The sequence below is a fragment of the Maylandia zebra genome, linkage group LG14, assembly GCF_041146795.1.
Source record: "Maylandia zebra isolate NMK-2024a linkage group LG14, Mzebra_GT3a, whole genome shotgun sequence".
Classification (NCBI taxonomy): domain Eukaryota; kingdom Metazoa; phylum Chordata; class Actinopteri; order Cichliformes; family Cichlidae; genus Maylandia; species Maylandia zebra.
In genome coordinates, this window is record NC_135180.1 from 2,671,861 (window position 1) to 2,691,698 (window position 19,838).

Below are 19,838 nucleotides of genomic sequence, written 5' to 3' on the forward strand. Positions count from 1 at the left end.
CCGTGTCCTAAAAGAGCCGTCCCATTGAACGCGTTGATGAAAAATGGATTGCATGCTTGCCAGTCAAGGTGAGTACAGGTGCCAATGCACTATGTATAAAATCAGATGGCATGTTTGTGCTGATGCAGTATGTATGAGGCGGCTGGGCCTCATGCAACATTCAGCACGCTGGGGAGGCCGTAGGTGAGGCCAGCACAGCCTGCAGCCAAAGACGTCCGCACCTCCGAGTGCGTATGTGTGAGCTCAAACTGAGCTTTGTCACAGCTGGCTGGTGGATCCACACATTTAGAAACACAACTGGGATGAGACTCACGCAACTGCAAACACGCCTCAGCTCAGAGGGCCTGCATTACACAAAAAAGCTATTTTTCTACTTGTTTCATAAAACACATGCAAACGCACACAGGAACACACCCGGACAACATGCACACTTTGGCCTGGCAGACAGTCTTTGCTCGGGCATCGCATTTGAACTTTCACCTCAAGTGTCGAACACACACACACACACACACACGATCGCTTTCTTTGTACTGGTCTGCCTTGGAATTGCATGGTAATACTTCATTATGGCAGCACTGTAATTTAGGGGGAATGAGCACTTCAAACGAACGGCAACCCACACACAAGCACACAGACAGGGTTACTGTAAATGTGTGTAACCTAGAGTTCTGCTGGGACCAGAATCAGGGTTTTTTCCACAACATTCCCAGAACACTCCAAAATACACCCGGACAGTAATCAGAGGCACGCTGTGAGGTTATAATTGTTGGAGCTGATTACAAAGTGGAGAGTAATGATTCAAATTGGGAGAGGAGTGCAACACAGACTTGTACATAGCAAAATGTGAACTCGGGGACACAGGGTGTCAGCAGGGTTCACATTATTAAGCCTGCCTATAGTAAAGTTACGCTGGAATAAATTACGCTTGGTGGCTCTTTGAACTTTGCAAAGATGGACCTTCTTCCTTGCCCGCAAATCACTTGACTGTGGTGTGACGTTCTTCTGTGAGATTCACATGAAAAGTTTAGCTTTCAGCTTGTTAAGACAAATAAACCAAATGCTCTTCAGGCAGGTAGCTGTATGTACATCCAAGTATTTAAGAAGGTGACACAGTTTGGTTACTTTTGTCTTTACGTGTGGTTACATTCGATTTTGTAAGTGAATCGTTCAAGGTGTGATTGATAAGCACAGGTAACAAAATTATCACATTACTTTTAAATAGTCTCTGCTGTTGGCATACAAGCAGTGCGTCTGTTTCTTCGATGACATGTTGACATATTTAATGACATATTGAGGAGACAAAAGGTCTGGAGTTGATTCCAAATGCAGAACTTATTAGTGAGCGCTGAAATTTTAGGAGAGACAGAAATCAACAATTAAGTGGAATCTTACAAAGAAAGGAACGTGCTGTTGAGCTCGACGACACAAAAATGACAACTGAAGAAAGCTAAAGTGAATTCTTTCCTTGGTAAAGAAAAATCCCCTCACAGGATCGAGCCATTTCACGAATACTCACGCAGGCTTGTTGTGGTCAAACTCTACAATCAAGCAATGCCTTCATACGTGTAAATACAGAGCGTTTATGCCAAGGGTTTACATGCAAACCACTGGTAACAATCAAGAAGAGAAGGGCCAGATTACAATACCGAAAAAATCTAGAAAAAGAAGGACTTAACATAATCAATCAAACATGGTGGAGATGTATGGCTGCCAGTGGAACCAGTACACTAGCAATTGTCCCAAGCGGATAGGATGTCACATTGCAGTAATGATAAATACTCCCCCAAAATATAGGGGTAAATGCAAATCTGGAGCTTCTCAAGGCACAGAAAGGAGTCACTTAAGAGACCACAGTCCTAATTAGCATGCTTACTTTTCCCAATACAAATCTGAGGGCAGAGGACCCACAAACAAGCAGTAACTGAACGTGGCTCCATTAAAGCCCTGGCAAAGCATCTTTAGGCAGGATACTTTGGTTATGTCACTCTCTCTGGATTCCACATAGTTGGCGAGAAAAACTTGCAGACTACTTAATACTTTTGGACTTATGAAAGCGCATATCACACATAAGCGTGCATGCATTTACAATTCTGCATGATAGTGTATGGATAAAAGAAATGTTCTACTTGGTTATTAAGGAAATGTTGTGTCTATTTATTCATTTGGTTTAAGCAAAGATCCCCTTCATCCCCTTAATGTGCTTCTTATTTATGTTTATGTCTTGATGCAACTGTTCTTGTGATTTGGTGCAATATCAATAAGAAACCTCAGCCAGAAACAAGATCAAGGTGGGGCGGGGTCTGCCATGACCGGCTGAGGGGCGAGGAGAAAGAGGGAAAAGGAGAGTATAGGCACACACTATAGGAGAGAAGTGGTTTATAAAGGCATGTGGAGTGAAAGAGGTGAGAGAGAAGAAATACTCAGTGCATCACAGTGTATCACAAGCCTGACGGTTCAGGTTCACCTGCTCCAGCCCTAACTATCATCTTAATCACAAAGGAAACATAGAGAGGGCGTCTATGGCACTACAAGAACTTGTACAGAAGAATTTTAATTTGCAAATGAGGAGAAGCTAAAATGGGAGAAATATGATCTCTCTTTCTAGTTCTTGTCAGAACTTTCACCAGGTATCTGTACCTATGAATAACACATAACACACATGCACATAGACAGGACTTCAATTCACACTGTCTCAAACATGCTGCACAAGAGGTCTACGTAATGACAGGCTGTCCTCACAAATTCACTGTAATGTTCAAATGAGCTGGAATTGAGAATAAATGATGCAGTATGGGCATCTGTGTGAGACCGTGCACATCTCTAAAAACTCCCAGCCTAAAGCAAAACATGTACAAGTTTAATGATAATGCAATATGGAAACATTTACTGAAAATCACATGGATTACATAATGGATATTTACATGTGAAATAAGATTGGATACTTTGAATACACAAAAATACAACTTTAGGGACTCGTTATTACAGACAAGATAAATTTATTGGTTACTGAAACCAGCCGTCAACACATAATACTGAGGTGGTCCAGGATACAGTAATCCTGTTTGACACACGTGCACCACAACAACTGAAGGGTTAAACTGAAAGGTGAGAATCTTTCATCTCTCTCAGTTCAGAAAGAAAAGCTCTTCTTTTAGCTGGGCCAACACTGTAAGGCAATACCTGGTATCACAGCAGTGAAAGCAGTCTGGGGGAAAACTATCGAAACACTTTACATGGACACCATTAAATACATAAATAAAAACTAGTGAAGTGTTTTGGCTCCAGGTCACAACAGGCACTGTTATGATGCAGGAGCTCGACACCTGATGACAGGCTACGGCGGGAGCTTTTTTCCTGCTGGTTTGTTGAGAGTACAGCGACGTTCATAGTAGCGCACGGCAGAATTCTTATTACTCACCAAAGCAAATGTTCAGAAAAATGTCATCATGAGCTGCCAATGCAGACTATTTCCATTATCATCACCTAATAGGGAAGCACTCCTACAAGGTCATTTCTATAAAAAATTGTAATATCTGCTTATGCCAGACTGTATGGGCAGGAAACTCTGGATGAGTCTCATATTGTCGATTACTCTGCAGACACGAGTGCACTTGTGCACTTCCTCTCTCATTCTGTGACCCTTCTTTCCATCTCGTCCTAAGATGGACGTATAATATGTGCTTTATTCTCTGCCTAAAGGGCAAATGCTGTAGAGTGTGCGCTGAATATGTTTGTGCGAGTTCCTGTGCAGAAAAATTGAATCACAATAGATGCAGCTGAGCCCAATGTCCTGTGGTTCAGTCCCCAGTGAAAGCTGTGAGGACTGTGTAACTGCTCCACATGAGGCAGCTGATATTCGGAAACAGAATGAATGTATTTCATGTATATTTAATAGAACCTAAGAAATAATGTACTTGTTGGTGTTAAGTGTGTAACATGTACTCTAAAAAAGATCAATTATTTTAGGCCATATCATATTTTTCCCATTGTTAAAGCAAATGACCTCTCCATCACCTTTCTCGGGAGTTACACAAATTATAATATAATATAGAGATTTAGTAGCTACTTTATTAACTTTTCCTGCTTGTTAATGGTAACAAGAAGCTCTTTCAAAAAGTATATTAGGAGGCTGCAACTCAATTTATGCAGACTGGGTCAACAGGTTAAGCTACAGTTGGACCAAATGCTTGAATGGGCAAGAATCCTGCTCTGCTGTATGTTACACTCCATACATTTGGAGAAACTAGCTTCAATTTTAACTTTAGGACTCATTTCTTTAATAGTAAATGTTTAATTTGGGTGTGACATCTTTGTGATTTCTGACTCTGTGGAAGATTTTGTTTTTACGTCCACAACAGCAATGCCTTGTTTCAATTAATTATAGCACAAAGCCGGGTTCTCCCATACTCCTGTTTACAACAGAGTCTGTTGGGCAGCTCCAAACATCACCACCTAACATGCCCATTCATTTTTAAAATGTTGACCTGTACAGTTATAGGCTATAAATGGATGAGCGTCCCTTCTGAGTGGCTGAAGGAAAAAAGGAATTTTTCTGGAAGATGACCAACGAACTTTATTTGCCAACCTGACCTCAGACCCCTACAAGCAGCATGGTTAAAGTTGTGACTGGTGCACCATTGACACAACCCTTCTATTACAGGTTCCCGGCTGAAGCACCTGATGGATAGGAACAAAAGGAAAAATATAAATATGGCCTTGGTAAATTACTGTATTAAGTGGTATAAAGACTTTTTACAGGTACTAAGACAGTTTTTCTAATACATCTAATGATTTTATTTAAGCGACTTGGGTTCAGGATGGCTACTATCTATAAGGCCATAACAGAACAAAAACAAATGGTCACACAAACAGAAAGGCAGAAAAGTAGAAAGCTGTCCATCTTCCTTTCTTCCTCCTCCTCCTCCTCCAACTCCTCCTTCCGCCTGTCCTCTTCTCTCATACACCAATGATAAAACAATGGTTGGGTAGTGAAGAGAGGGGGAAAGGTGGAAGGATGGATGGATGGATGGATGGACAATGAAAATGATGCATGCTTGTGAGGAACAAAAGCAAAGCAAATCAATTGAACTGAGGTGACTGGCAGAGCGAGGACTTCTGTTTTTTAGGAATAACCTGCAGGAGACAAACAGGAAATAAAAACAAAAAAAGTTTGCCTTTAAATCTTTGCTGGTGAAATAGATGTCAAATTTTGATAGCATACTCGTTTTTCCTCAGGATGCATATCGAGGGTTGGAGGGTGGATGAGTGAGTAAAGCATGTAGTTAGTTTGAGTACATATAACCCCAAAGACCCCCGTTTGTCCTCAGCAGCTTCTCTTGTAGCCTAAAATGTTCGATGAGACGGAAACATTGTTGCAACTTTTCACCATTTGCACAGTTTATGACGGAGCTGGAGGAGTGCTGCACGGGATTGTTTTTTTAAATTCCAATTGTATAAATCTTAAAGGCCAAATTAAACTTGACTTTCTGCAGCATTATCAGCAAGCTCAGAGTAAAATGTAATTTGAACTGTGACCAACCAGAACAACAAAATGAAGATGAGATGTTTGTGTTCATATTAAACACACCGACCTGCCCAGCACAGAAAGGTTCGAGTGGACATCTGTTTGAGGGTCAAACACATTCTTTAGAGCAAATGAAACTGGTTCCCAGTTTAAAAAACAATCAAGTCTACCTTTAAAGAGCCCTTTGGCTTTTCTATGACAGCTTTTGGGGTTAGTAGTAAAGAATTTTTGGCTATGATACAGGTTGCCACTAGCATGGTTAAACCACTCTCGAGCAACGATATTGCCCACTTACTGATGCCGACCTTGGAACGGACTACATGCAACTAAACCGAGGTAAACTGTAATCAGCAAGGTGAGTAAAAAGATTAGTAATCACGGAGGAGTTTTGGCAGAGCTGCAGGCAACTGGAATGCAGCAGTGCTGACTGGGAAAACACAACCCCCTCATTTAGCCTGATGGAACTGTAAAGTAGCTAACACACGCAGGGGCAATTGTGGCTGTTTGTGTGTCACTATGTGTGCTTCATTAGCGTGCACCTTGGCGTTGTGTATTTCTTGTGCGTGAGTGTAATGGGTACCGTGTGCTTGCTGAGGTCTTGTTTGCCCATCTTAAGTCAATTAAAAGGAAATAAGGCGGCTCTGACCGGCCCGTGAACCAGCTCCCTCAGCTGAGAGCATGTCTGCACAAAAAATACACACACACACACACACACACACACACACACACACACACACACACACACACACACAGGCTAACACAGGGAGGCTGATAATGCTCCACTACTGGCAATCGACCCTGTGCCCTGCTGTGTAAGAAACAATGGCTCTGAGACTGGGTGAGCACGTATATGTGCACACACGTGTGTGTTTGTGAGCGCCTGTGTGCGTGGCTGCTTGTGTGTGCAAGTTTGCGTTAAGTACGGCATGTCTGACAAGGCTTCAGAGGGAAACAGTTTAAGACAATATTAGACACAAACGCTGAACACACATGCACACATTCCTGCTCTTTCAACAGAGAGCCAAAGAACACAATTGCATCCTACAGGTAGGATCGGCAGCACAAAACACGCAGACACACTGCGCCTTGTTAATCGAAAGCTTTGGCTTGTATTGTCATTAAGCTGAAACGAATTACTGAAAAAACACTGGTCTAAAACTACATCCTACAGTTGTGGTTAGAAGTTTACATACACCCATCATGGGCATGAATGTCACGGTAATTGTGGGCTTTTAATGATTTCTTTGAACTCTTCTTTTTCCAGGGTGGAATGATTATACACCATACATCTTTAATGACTTCATAAAACAAGGATTACATTTATTTTTTAAATTTCACTAAACTACACAGGGTCCCAAGTAACCTACTAACAGATAAAGGCTCCAACAAACAGCACAGCTATAATAAGCAGAGCGCTCACTGACAGACTGCAGCGATCACAGGCTGCATTGTAAAAATGACCTCACAGGTATAAAAGCAGAAAAATTTGAGTTTGTCATGCTGTCTACATCTGCCTGCAACCTCTCTCCCATCCACCTGTCCCACTGCTGCGCCTCAGTCCTCAGCTCTGCTTTTGCTCTGATTGGTTCTCCACACTCTGAACTCTGATCAGCTTCACTTCCCCTGCTGCTCTGCACAGCCAGCAACCCTCCGCTTCTCCACGTGTCCGTGATCCGCTCTGTCACAGCTCAATATTCCACCTGCGCTCCATTCAGCCGCCAATGATTATTCATCTTTTATCTAACTAGTCTGTTTATCAGTAATGGCTAATATTGCTAATAGTTCTCACAGCAAGAAGGTCCTGAGTTCAATTCCACCACCAGGCCGGGGTCTTTCTGTGTGGAGTTTGCATGTTCTTCCTGTTTGTGTGGGTTCTCTCCACGTACTCTGGCTTCCTCCCACGGTTTAGGTTTGGAAAAAACATTTTTTTATGTTGATTCCTATTAGGTGTACCCAGGGTTCCTTTGTGCAGCGTAGTTTGTCACCGTGTTTAGTAGTTATGCTTCGGGTTGGTTCCTGTGTGAGTTTTACTTCCCTCCATGGTGATGTAGATCGTCTACACCTGTGTCTCATTCCCTCAGCTGTTTCCACTTCACCGATTACCCCATGTGTAAAAATAGCACCGTCTTTCTTTCAGTCTTTCTCGTAGCAACTTTGTGTGATTCTCTCGGTGTACTCCTGTGGCTAGTGGGATGTTTTTCTGTTGTATTTTGGGTTTTCAGCCTAAATAAAAACTACTATTTGTACCACAAGAGCAGTCACCTCAAGGCACTTTACAGGTAAAGACCCTACAATAAGACAGAGAAATCCAATGACCTCAAAGGAAACACTGGGAAGGAAAAACTACTTTTTAACAGGAAGAAATCTGCAGCAGAACCAGGCTCAGGGGAGGAAGTTTATATTTGTTTAATCTGTACATTGAAGGACATATCCTCGTCTGAGTTTCAGCACTATGAAGACACTTCTTACTAGGGTATATTGCCATGGTAACTTGGCTGTAAACAGTTTTGTAGTGTTATAATCCAAAAACAGGGCAACTAATTTGTGCCTGCTGACTCGATATCAAATTGAACAGTAGACAAAACCTACATTTGTATCTTTATTCTTATTCTGTATTTATACATGCTCTCAAAGCATTAAATACCAGCTGAAAGAATAACAGAGCCGGACCTGATTACTACCAGATCATCTCTTATGTTAACTTTACATCACAACAAATATCAGTAATAATATCGGAATTTAGCACTAAATTCCCACATGGTTTAACCGAGGAGCTCAGGGTATTTGGATCGGAGGTACTTCATAATCTGATGACTGTGTGCCAACATACTCAGCACCTCATGGGACAGAGACACTGAATGTGTAGAGCTAAACTCAATTACTAATTCAGGATTTCTGTTACTACGTGCGAACCAACTGCAATGAACCCTGTTTACTAGGACAAACTTCACCGAATCAACAGTCACAAATCTGACTGATTCACAGGGTGAGGAAAGCAAGACCAAGCATCAGAATTACAAACTAACAACAGTGTTTATGAAAAGTAAAAGCAGTTATTTATGAAATAATCATATATGGTATATTTTTAAGATACTGAGGATTGACCTGAAAGTGTACGTATGTGGCTGCTCACTGTAAACTTCAGTTTTATTCAGTAATGCTCTGAGATTAAAAGTCTGTTGTTGTGATTTTTCTTTCTGCGTTTGATTTTTATGTTCAGTTCTGTCTCTCAAATTGGGAACACCTCAAAGTGACTGTTCAACTGGGAAACACAACAACACATTTCTACAAAACAACACAAAACACAACAAAAAATGTACCTAACTTTTTTATTTTCTTGTAAAATATCTTTTAAAGTTATTGTGTTAAAGATGTTTGTCAATTCTAGAAAAAGAGTGCTTTAAAAGGATTGGGGAACATCGTTTATTTGGTAGATCATTTGGACTCAAAAGCATCAGTTTTACACTCTCTCTCTCTATGACATTAAACGTTTGACCAAATGAAACAATGAAATGTTTTTGAACAGGAGCTTCTAAAGGTAATTGGGTTGCCTCTCCTTTCCCCCCTCAGCCACTGAGGTAAAAGCTTCTTCTTCTGTCTGAGGATTTATCAGGCTCAGACCACTTGCTGCCACCAGCCTATAAAGAACTTGATGGTAGAGGCACCATGACACAGGATATCTGTCAAACCGGGGCTGCTTTTTCAGCTCTTTGTCCACTCGTAACCTTCCTGGGATCCTAATTAAAGGAAAGGTCAAGTCAACTTGTTCAGTGATCACACTCTCTGCGGTCCCACTGTGAGCAGCATGATAAGTACCGGTACTAATGCACTGCTTCTATCCCATGACAATCCCAGAGTTGTTCTTGCAGAAGTGAGGGACCACTTAATCCTCCATGCCCAAACAGCTCGTAATAAATAGTCTACATTTAATCCAAAATACTGAGGAGCAAGGGTTAAGTCTTTATCGCCTGCAATGCCAATGTTCTCCTTTTTACTTGCACTCACATTCTATCCCTTTGTAAGCACTGTTGTAATACGGTCATTGTAAAATCAATGGATTAAAATCTGCACCAGCAGTAAGAGGAAATGAATCACTGTAGCCACTGAGGAAGAAAACACCACGGCAGTAATTCATTAAACAAATGCAAAAAAATAATAACAGTTGCTGAAAGACTGCTGATATATCTACATGCAGGATACTGTATCTGCCAGCCAATGAGTCAGGCAAATGTGCAAAAATCCTCAGGGGTATATTACTTTGGATTACCTCTAAGTCATCATTATTCAAGGAGCTCAGATGAATCAGTCGCTTTAGTTTTCCATGAATGTCTTCAGACGGACCAAAATCCAGCATGACAATAATCCTAAGAATAATACACATGTCCCGCATGAGTAGGAAACTGGGTTTGGCACTCAGGTATACACAAGATGAGAAATGAGGGATGTAGTAAGCTGAAGAATAAATGGAGAGCTTGGGAAATCCTGCCTGTATACACTTTAACACACCTGGCCAGTTACTGCAGAAAGTGTGTACCAACATGTTTCCTGTCAGATGGCACTGACATGAAATGCATACATGGAGGAGTGTGCACCACATGTGTATAGTTCTTTTTTAATCATGAAATAGTGGTGTTGGAATAAGCGTCTCAGGTGAGACACTTTGGTTTGTGTCTGCTCATATGGGCCTTTTTTCATCTTTTAACCACTCTCTTCACTACACCTTCATCTAGTGAACTAAATACTACAGTTCACTAGATGAAGGATAGCTCGGTTACATCTGCCACCACCAGCTTTAATAACAGGGCGGTATGTGACTGTGTGCCTATACTGTACCTTGGATCTGTCACAAGAAATATGAGGTCAACAGAAGCTTTATGATAGAGATGTTATTTAAGTGATTTAAAAAAAACAACAAAAAAGGAAACATTGTTGTCTACTCAGTATTTCACTTTGAATCCTGCCTGACATGAGAGTGTTTTGACATGTGGCTTAAAATATGAGCACGCCAAGCTCAGCAAACTCGATTTACATCCTCAACAGACGACTCCTCCCACACTTTTTTGAGAGATGGGACCGAGGCGTTGGCACTGATATCAGCAAGGGAGGAAGGAGGTAGAGAAAGACACAAATGGGTGCTCGAAACTCCACTTCATCAGTTGCATATGCAATGCTGGCATGCCAGTATCCGTGCAGCCATGTGCATGAGCTCTTGTCCATTCAGTTCGCTATCCTGCATTCCTACATGCCACAGCACCCCAGGTCATGGCCATATGCCATTGGCTTGGCCTGCTGATCAACACCGCTCGGGCTTCGCATGACAGCTCACGATGCACACATACACACACACACACACACACTCACTCACAATAGTTCTGACAGATGGGTGAAAAGGTGGGCCACGTCATGTGTGAAGTGAACAGAGGGCAGGGGGGTGTTAGCAATTATGGTGAAACAGACTGCAAAGAGAGGCAGACGTGTGTGCGTGCTCTGTACAACAAAAAAGGTGGATATGGGCATGTGCAGAAACACATGCACAACATCAAATAAAACAATATTGCCCTCTAAAAAGAAGAGCCATTTAGACAACCAGCACATACTGGAGACTGTTTTAATAGAGCACTCATAAGCGTGGGCAAACATCTGCCTTATGGCCTCCGTCTATTCTGCTAAGAACCACACAGAGCATGGGTAAGCACCACACGCTCCACTGGACAGACTGCCTGTTAATACCTAATGCTTTCCTCTGCAGTGAACTAAATTGGCACTCAGATACTGAAATATACGTGTTAGAGCTGATTAATCTTTGTCATTGTGAATCTACATCCGATCCAGGTTAACACAGTGGATTCTAAAGCACACGCACTTTATCTGGTTAGTGGACAAGCACAGAAGCTATAAGGCCCAACAAGGACAAGCACTGACTTTGCTGCAAGTAAAAACCGTTCACTAAGAAAAAGTCGTATCCAAACTGCATAAACAAAGATTCTCCTGAATATTGGTGGACGGAGATTAAGCGGGTGTTAAACACAGTTTATGTAAAAATGTAGTTCTACAGTCGTATTTAGGACTTTCTGCAGCAAATACAGAACATACAGGAGGAGAATCAACGATTGAGAAAAATACTTTAAAAAAAGAATTGAAGGATTTATCGAGTCAGGTAACTTGGATTAATACACACACACACACACACACACACACACACACACACACACGCTTAAAACTAAAAATGACATTTTTATTTGTTAGGCAAATAACAAACTGATGTTTTTATGCACAAATGTGAGCCGGCACACTGAACTTCTTTAAGAAGTCAAGCATAACATTCGACAAATAAAAGCAAATAAATAACTGTAATTTGGCCTCTCTGTCAAAAACAAAAACATGTTTTAGCAGGTTTTTCAGCTTTTTTGTAAAATTGTAAATAAATACAAAATAATTGATGAAAAGAAATTTGTATTTTTAGCATGAAAAATATTTATACTGGTTGATTAGCCATTCTATATAGCTATATATATATTAGACATGAATAAAAAGCATGTATAATATATACATATAATGCACAACTGAGAAGTTTATGAACACACTGACGAAATAATGTTCATTGCAGCTGGTTGTACTTTGCAGTAGGGCTGGAACATATCGTACCGTTCACAGTAAAACCGGTATGATGTCGGGCAACGATAAGAAAATGAAATATGGCGATAGAATATGGGTAAAACGCACATGCGCAGTGCCTTTGTTTTCATACGCACATGGCGGAACTGGTTTAGCTTTTGTCCGTCAGATACACAACAAAGCACTATTTTTGGTAGCGCATGCTAGTGGGCCGTCGTTATTACCGTGTTGTTTTGAAAATACGGCGCACTTAAAATCAATCCTTTGATTTTTCTGAAAGTCGACAGTGTTTCTTATAATCCCGTGTGCCTTATGTATGAACTCTGGTTGTGTTTACTGACCTCGAAACGATTTTATGTGCACGGCGCTCGAAAATCTGTCAAATGTTTCAGTACGACTTTGCTGAGCTACGAAGCCGCACCGCTTGATGGATTGTCGGAGCATTACGGCTATCGTAGGCGGAGCCTCGCGGAGTGATACGTGCTGTGCTTCAACATAATATTACAGTACTGTGTGTGTATGACCTCTTTTTAAGTTTTGTGGATATTATACTTGGTTACGCTGAGGATATGTCGGCCAGTTTCCACTGGAAATGCCTTTTGGTTAAACTGTCAGCGAGGAATTTGCACTGTTACATTTTTATATAACTTTAATGAACATAAAAAACAGCTGCTTGTTTAAGTGAAAATACATTGATGTTTTTTTGCACTAATAAAGTTGTGGAGTTGTAAAGTATTTTGTCTCGTGTCAATTATATCGTCAGTTATGTCGTTATCGTAAATTTTCAAATGTATATGGTGATAAATATTTTTGGTCATATCGCCCTGCCCAGGACACACAACATGTATTTAAGGCCCTTTGTTGAACTTAATATGAATTCAGTGACACAGATTGACCCACGAGTCGCTCACAAGAGGAGATTTAAATAGACAGTGAAATATGAACCTTCAGTGATGTTTCAGATATAGTGTGGTTTCGATTTTTTTTTTTTTTACTGTTTCAACAAAATGAAAAACACAACCAACTCTAAAAACATGAAATACTTTTATTTCTTTGTGCTTTGACTCAAGGGATATGAAACACCTTTAGTGGTAACAAGAAGTCTGTGCAAGGCTGTGTGTGTCTGAGCTTGTGCTGCATGTTGGACAGACCTACAGCACAGTCTACATACACTCACTGTCAACAAAAACACAAAGTCGATTTTCAGTGAGAGTAGCGATGGAGGACGAGTGGCAGAGGGTTGAGAGTGATGAGAATAATCCTCTGGCCATGTAACAGAGATAAAGACACTGAGGTTTTAGCTCTACGCAGGAGATTGACCTCATTACAAGCACACAAACTACAGACACAAACACTCAAATATAAGCATGGCGCACAAACGTAGATAAATGGTCAAATATAAACGTGCTTGACCGCTCTCTTATTGTCACTCTGTGAAAGCAGCATGTGTGTGTTTGTGTAATGAATAGAGAACAGCCCAACACTGATCAGGGCTGAAGAAAAAGAGCACTGCCCACTCTGCTCTCACATTTATCAACAGTGTGTGTTTGATCTCTCAGCCACATCACACATGTGCCCTCCAATCAACCGCTGCTGCCTCTAAGGCCTCCTTTGACACACACACACACACACACACACACACACACACACACACACAGGGAAACGTCCCACACACAACCCATTAGGACTTTTGATTAAATTTAAGGATAGCTCATGTATGAAGGCCATGACCAGTGCAACTTTATTCAAGTATGTGTGAGTGTGTGTACACGCGTCTGTGAGAGAGAGAGAAAAAGCAAAAATGAGCGACTGCAAAGCCTCCTAACCTTTGTAATATAGATCCTAACTACTGCCAAGGGAGGTTAAAACCTAAAAGGGTTCCATAACACTTCATAACTCTGACTGAAATGAAACAACTATAACTCTAGCCATTAGTGAGATGCATGCACGTGCACGCACGCACACATACGCACACACACTCGGTGTCTTTAAAAGTTGGCAAGACAACCGAGGTCATTAGGTTTATTTCCATTTGCAGAGAAATGATTTTGGCAGCTATAATCCGCCTGGTGACACTCGGGTTTGTCCGAATAAACAAATAAAAGCTAAAGAGTGTGTACCCACATCAAGGAATCATTCCAGATTGTATAGCAAAGTAATCAAACAGACTTTAGGAGCATGTTCCTTCTGACCATTTTGCAATAGAAGATGGACGGATTCCTTGTTTTTTGCATTTCTAAACTGAACATGATGCAGATGGATGCAGACACAGTTTTACCTCTCTCCTGACTACGTCCATACAACATTGTGCATAATTGCATTTATTCCCTACCTTTTTTTTTGTGCATTTGTCACTCTCAAATAACCAGAGCGAATTAAAAAATGCAGCTTAAATGAAGATTAAAATGAAAGCTATCTTAGTTTCTCCTCCTCAAAAATGGCTTCTTCATATTCCACTGAGATTATGTCTGACGAGGTTCAGCAAACAGCAGTTGGTCCAGTGTCAGGTCTTTGCTGGATATTTTCCTATTTCTTAAGGAGATCTGTTTTTTGTTCATCTGCATAGATACTTTTTTTAGGCCTGCAACATCTTTGTATCCTCCACTTGTCCAATGTCAAAGAAAAACCTTGAAAAACTTGACTTATCAGTCCAGAATATCTTCTTTCAGTCATCTACGACTAGATGTTTGTCCTCTTTGGCCAATCTGAGACCTCAGTGGCTTCTTAGCAGCTATTCCTCCTTTTAGCATTGTTCGTTCAGTTGTCTGCTTATGGTCATTCTTGAGAACTTTCAGATTCTGATCTAGAAGCATTTATCTCTTCCTGAAGCATCTTCCTTCTGTCTCTAGCACCTAAAATGCTTCGGTAAGGTGGATTTTTCTGCCTCTTCCTTGGTGCTTTTTGTTAACACCAGTCTCACCAATCGATTCCAAAGAAAACTTTGACAACATGTTAGGTTTTGCCCTATTTTTTTCCCAATTGTTTCGACGTTTTAACATCTTATACTAAAATTTAAACCAACACTCTGGACTCTGAGAAGTTAGAAATTAATCAAGCATAACATTAAAACCATTGAAACAAAAAATAAATTGGCACCTTAATAATCAACCAAACAAAGTACCAGAACTGGCTGACTGTGTGCATGCTCAGCTTGGTCTTCCAACACACTTGATAAAGAGCAGTCCATTTCATCCATGTGTCACATGTGCACAGCAGCACAAGGAAGCAGTGTGGCTGTTGGCGAATAAGGAGCGAGGAAGACACAAAGTGCGCCAAATCAAACCAAAGTGAAACCGCCACTACAACATTTGAACCTGAAATTAGCATCACCCAGCTCAACAGCTGCAGCCGGGCCAGAACTGGGTCATGCAACAAGACAATTATCCCATTGTCATTAATAGATCTGTGCGTAAACACTGTAAAAAAGACGAGACCGATGGAGTCATATATAAAACAATACAAGCTGTTGATTCATGGGGTGTATTTAGTTTCACATGCCATCTCTGCATTTTGGCTTTAACCTCTTTTTCTCCACCTATACAACAACTAATACCCGGTGTCCTATTCCCAAGGTTGAGGGTACAGGATGTGATGGGCACATCACATCCTGATGTTCCCAAGTTAAAGGTTTATGAGATGAGCCCTTTCTCTGAACTTTTGCTTCTTGAGCGTTCCCTGAAACGAGAAATGACCTGCTTCCTGTCCAACCCATGTGGTTCAGAAATGTCCAGCAAATCCTTTGCAGCGTGTTTGCGCTGTGCTCGTATGCTATTCTTGTGAGTTCATAAAGTACTTCTTGCAGTCGTTAGCTGGGGTTAGATAAAGGCAAGCAAATCCAAGAAGAGTGGAAAAGCAGGGAATTAATTATTCTAAATGGTGAATGATGGTGCTGAGCTCCCACCAGTGAACAGTAACAATGCACATGTGGACCACATAAGAAATGAAGAGTCACACCAAAGCATACATTTCTGCACATTCATTGAACAGTGCAGTTTAATATAAAGGCTGCAGCCATGACTGGTCTCTCTATGTGTCCCTGTCATTGTGGTGCATCACGCTCTGTCTGCAGCATACACACACTGAAACAATGATGCTGCTGCGTCACATACATGTGCTCTTGGAGACTGGATGAGTGATTCCAGCTTAACACGCCCACAGCAGATGTCCAATCATCCTAATATAACAGCAGGAACAGAACAACACACTGGCTAAGACCTCAGATTAAAACTAGCATCCCAGAGGATAAAACACAGCAGCGATGCAACAAACTAATACGAGCAAGATAAAGTGAGCTTTACTGATGGGTAGCATCAGCAGAATGCTAAATGTTCTACACAAATTCATAAGCAGAAATAAAATGAGGATTTTTTTTATATACGTAATGGGGCAAAAATTGGATTCTCTTTGTTGGGGGGTGGGACACAATTCTTCAAAAAGATTTTTCCACATTTGGGATTTTGGCGGTAAAGAAACGGTAACAAGATTCCCTCACTGTCGGGGACAAAGGTTTAAGTTTGCTCTCAATATTTCACCTGTCAGTTGCTACCGTAGCAAAGGACAAACCAGAGTTGGAAAACCCCAAAAATATATACATTTGAAAGAGCGCAGATTGCCAATAAATTACAGGAGCTCTCAAAAAGTACACTTCTTTAAAATTTAAAAAAAAATTACAAAATACGGTCAACTTTAAACCTTGGAATTTGCAGGGAAACTATTTTGTATAGTTTGTCAAAAAGTCTGCAACATGTTGAAGTTGAAGCTGAGGAAGAATTCAGTGTGGCGCCCTTGTGGCGACTTTTGGTAACTGTTTGACAGTCACTGGTTTTTAGCAGACGGCTGAAGTATAAGGAACTTTTCTGTGTTGTGCCTTTGTGCAAACCGATACACATAATTTGAGGGGAAAGTCTGAAACCAAACCACTGCAAATCCAAGTCCTGCACTACTGTACTGTACTTTTAAAAATCAGCTAACTTTTACCTGACTTGTTATCTAATAAGGTCAAAATCCAGTTGATAACTGTGTCCTCTTCAAAGCGATATGACAGCTAGTGAGAAACATTCTTGTCTCCTCCTACTACACCTCTTGTTCGGTCTCTGACCTTCTCTGAGGAAGGATCATCCCACTGTCTGGCACAGTTTGCCAAGGAAGCAGGAGTTATGAAGGGGAAATTGCAACTGGCAAATGGGCAGTTTGAAAAAAGAAAAAGCCCCCCAGGGCAGAAGTGGAGGGATAGAAAGGGAGAGAGGGAGAGAGTGAAAGGGAGTGTGTGTGTGTGTTTTGGGGTTTTTGTTTTGGGGGGGGAACTAATACTTGAATATGACCTGCTGGTGAACCTTGGTTGTCTTTGGAAGGCAGCGCAGTCTATGATGAGAAAGCCTGTAACCCCCCCCAACAATAGGTAATGAGTGGTAATAAGAGACAATGAGTAAGAGAGGGAGAGAAAGGGGTGGGGAGGAAGATGCAGATAATGCAAGCCAGACGCAGACAGAGAAATTACAAAGAACCAGAGAGGGGAAGAGAGAGCAAGAGCAGCTGCAGCAGGGCTGAAAGTGAAGCTGAGAAGGTGCTGGGCTGTGGAGAGAGCATCCTGGGAGTTGGGTGACGAGAAACACTGTCCGTTTGTGGCCACTGATAATACTTTCCATTCTGACTGGCTTTATGTGGGGGTCTGCTGTGTGTTTGTGTGTGCGTGCGTACGTGTGTGTGTTTACAGGCCTTGTGCGAGCTGCTGATTCCCCTGATTGCAGGCTGGCGCCCTGCTGGCGAGCCCCCGCGCACTGAAATTAAATCCACTCTGCTCCGTTATAAATTATAATGCTTTACAAACAACACCCCCACTGGGGAACACAGGAGGGGGAGATGGAGAGAGAGCAAGAGAGAGACTAAGGGAGAATGGATGGTAATAGACGGAGAGAAGGGGAAGAGAAGGAGTAAGGAATTAAAAAAGATGAAGATAGAAGAAGATAGCAAGAAAAAACATTACCTTTTCTGGAGCTTTTTAATGTGATATGGATTGAGAATGTAAGATTCCACTAATATAAAACACATCTGCCAAAAGCTGCTTTGTAAGCAATTAAACAGAGCTAAGCAATAAAACAGTGGTGTACAAAAAAAGATAAAAGATAATTGAATCAGGAAGGGCAGAGAAAGAGACAGAACTGCACTTAAACTGAAGTGAACCAGCCTTAAATTTGAATAACACACTTAAAATAAATCTGGAAGGCCTTAAAAGCTATGAAGGAAAACGAGATACTCTTGTGAATATAGGGAAAAACAGAAAAGGGGCAGGAGAGATGTGAGCAGGGGAGATAACAAGTGAATGAAATGTAGGGATACTTGTGGGTGAGTGGCTATAAGGTGAGAAAGGGGGAGAGAAAGCCTGAGCTAAATGGACCCTGTGGTGCCAGAGAGGCAGCATGCGGTGCTGATATCCAGCTACACTGGCACCAAATGAGAGGGTCAGGGCTCTTGTGGGAAACAGAGATCTAATATGTCTAACCTAGAGCTTATGTGGGGGATGATAACCAGTTAGCTGGTGCCAGGCTCCTGCAAGTCAAACAGAGGTGAGATGGACAGAAGGTGACAACTTCTCTTCATGTCAGTTACAATTCTGAGACTTGCCGTTCGGTCTTGTAGCACAGTGAAATGTCAAGCTCAAACACGAGGACCACAGTTATAGCAGAAACATTTTAGGGCTGAAATAATTTCAACTATTGCTGTAATTGCTTTATTTTGTAGATTCTGAAGTTTCAAACTGCTAGTTAGTAAAATCGCAGCAGGCATTTTTTCAGTGTAGGCAGAAATTAGTGACAAAGTGATGAATCTCTCTATCTATACATATCTATACATCCAACCTAGTCCTGAAGGATCAACCAGATCCATCTTAGTAAAGCACAATAGCCATGACTGATCTAGCGTTACATGACGAGGGGTGTTTTCACGCCTGTAGTTTGTTTACTCTGGCCTGAATCAGCTGATGAGTTTGGAAACTAGCTTTTCTCTGTGAGTTGGTTTCTTTTTACTTGGAGAAAAATCCAAGTGAATCAAATGTGTCACTACTCACCGTGTTGTGGCAATCTGTCGTACAACTGGCTACAACGTGACAATGTTCAGTCTGCTCACTGGCCAGATGTATTTGGGGGAGGAGCACAAAAGCAGCGTTGTGGACTATTGGAGAATTTCCATTGAATTCACAGTTACTTGCTAGCCTGTACAGATCTTTGCACATCTATAGTACCCTGCCACGTTCCAGAATACAAAGCACACATGGCTACAGGACATTTTTTAGCTCAAACTTACACACAACACCTGGTAGTTGGTTTGGATGGAGACTGAATCAATCAGAAACAAACTGCTGTGGAATCGCACCGAGGTCGGGTCTTGGTGCGGTTGTTTTGGTCTGCACCTGAGTGTGATTACCGAGGTCACATGTGCAAAAACAAACCACACTAAGGGAGAAAACGAACGAGGTGCTCAGGTGTGAACACAGTCCAATGATCATTTTGAAACAATAAAGTGATTTGCTGGGATTTCACCTGAACATCCTGCAAACTACCTTCTTGGTGTAACTACCCAATGGCAGTTGATTACAATGTCAAGACAATGCAGCCTGCAAGTGGTTGAAAACTGCTCTGGTTTGAGAAACCCAACAAAGGAAACGAAGCACTGAGCTGGCTTCCAAACATCCCAGATCACAGTC

At 41.5% G+C, this 19,838-nt stretch overlaps 1 protein-coding gene across 4 annotated transcripts in view; it reads right to left on the reverse strand.

The window, feature by feature from the left end:
• bcas3 (BCAS3 microtubule associated cell migration factor) overlaps positions 1-19,838 on the reverse strand; it is a 314,780-nt gene that overhangs the window by 142,788 nt on the left and 152,154 nt on the right. Inside the window, exon 24 of one of the 4 annotated variants that reach the window (XM_014407736.4) lies at positions 2,762-5,133. The exons of the other annotated variants lie outside the window; for them this stretch is intronic. Within the exon in view, the coding sequence (XP_014263222.1) occupies positions 5,123-5,133 (11 nt within the window). The 3' untranslated portion in view covers positions 2,762-5,122. Of the gene's footprint in view, positions 1-2,761; positions 5,134-19,838 lie in introns of those variants that run through there. 4 annotated transcript variants of the gene reach the window in all.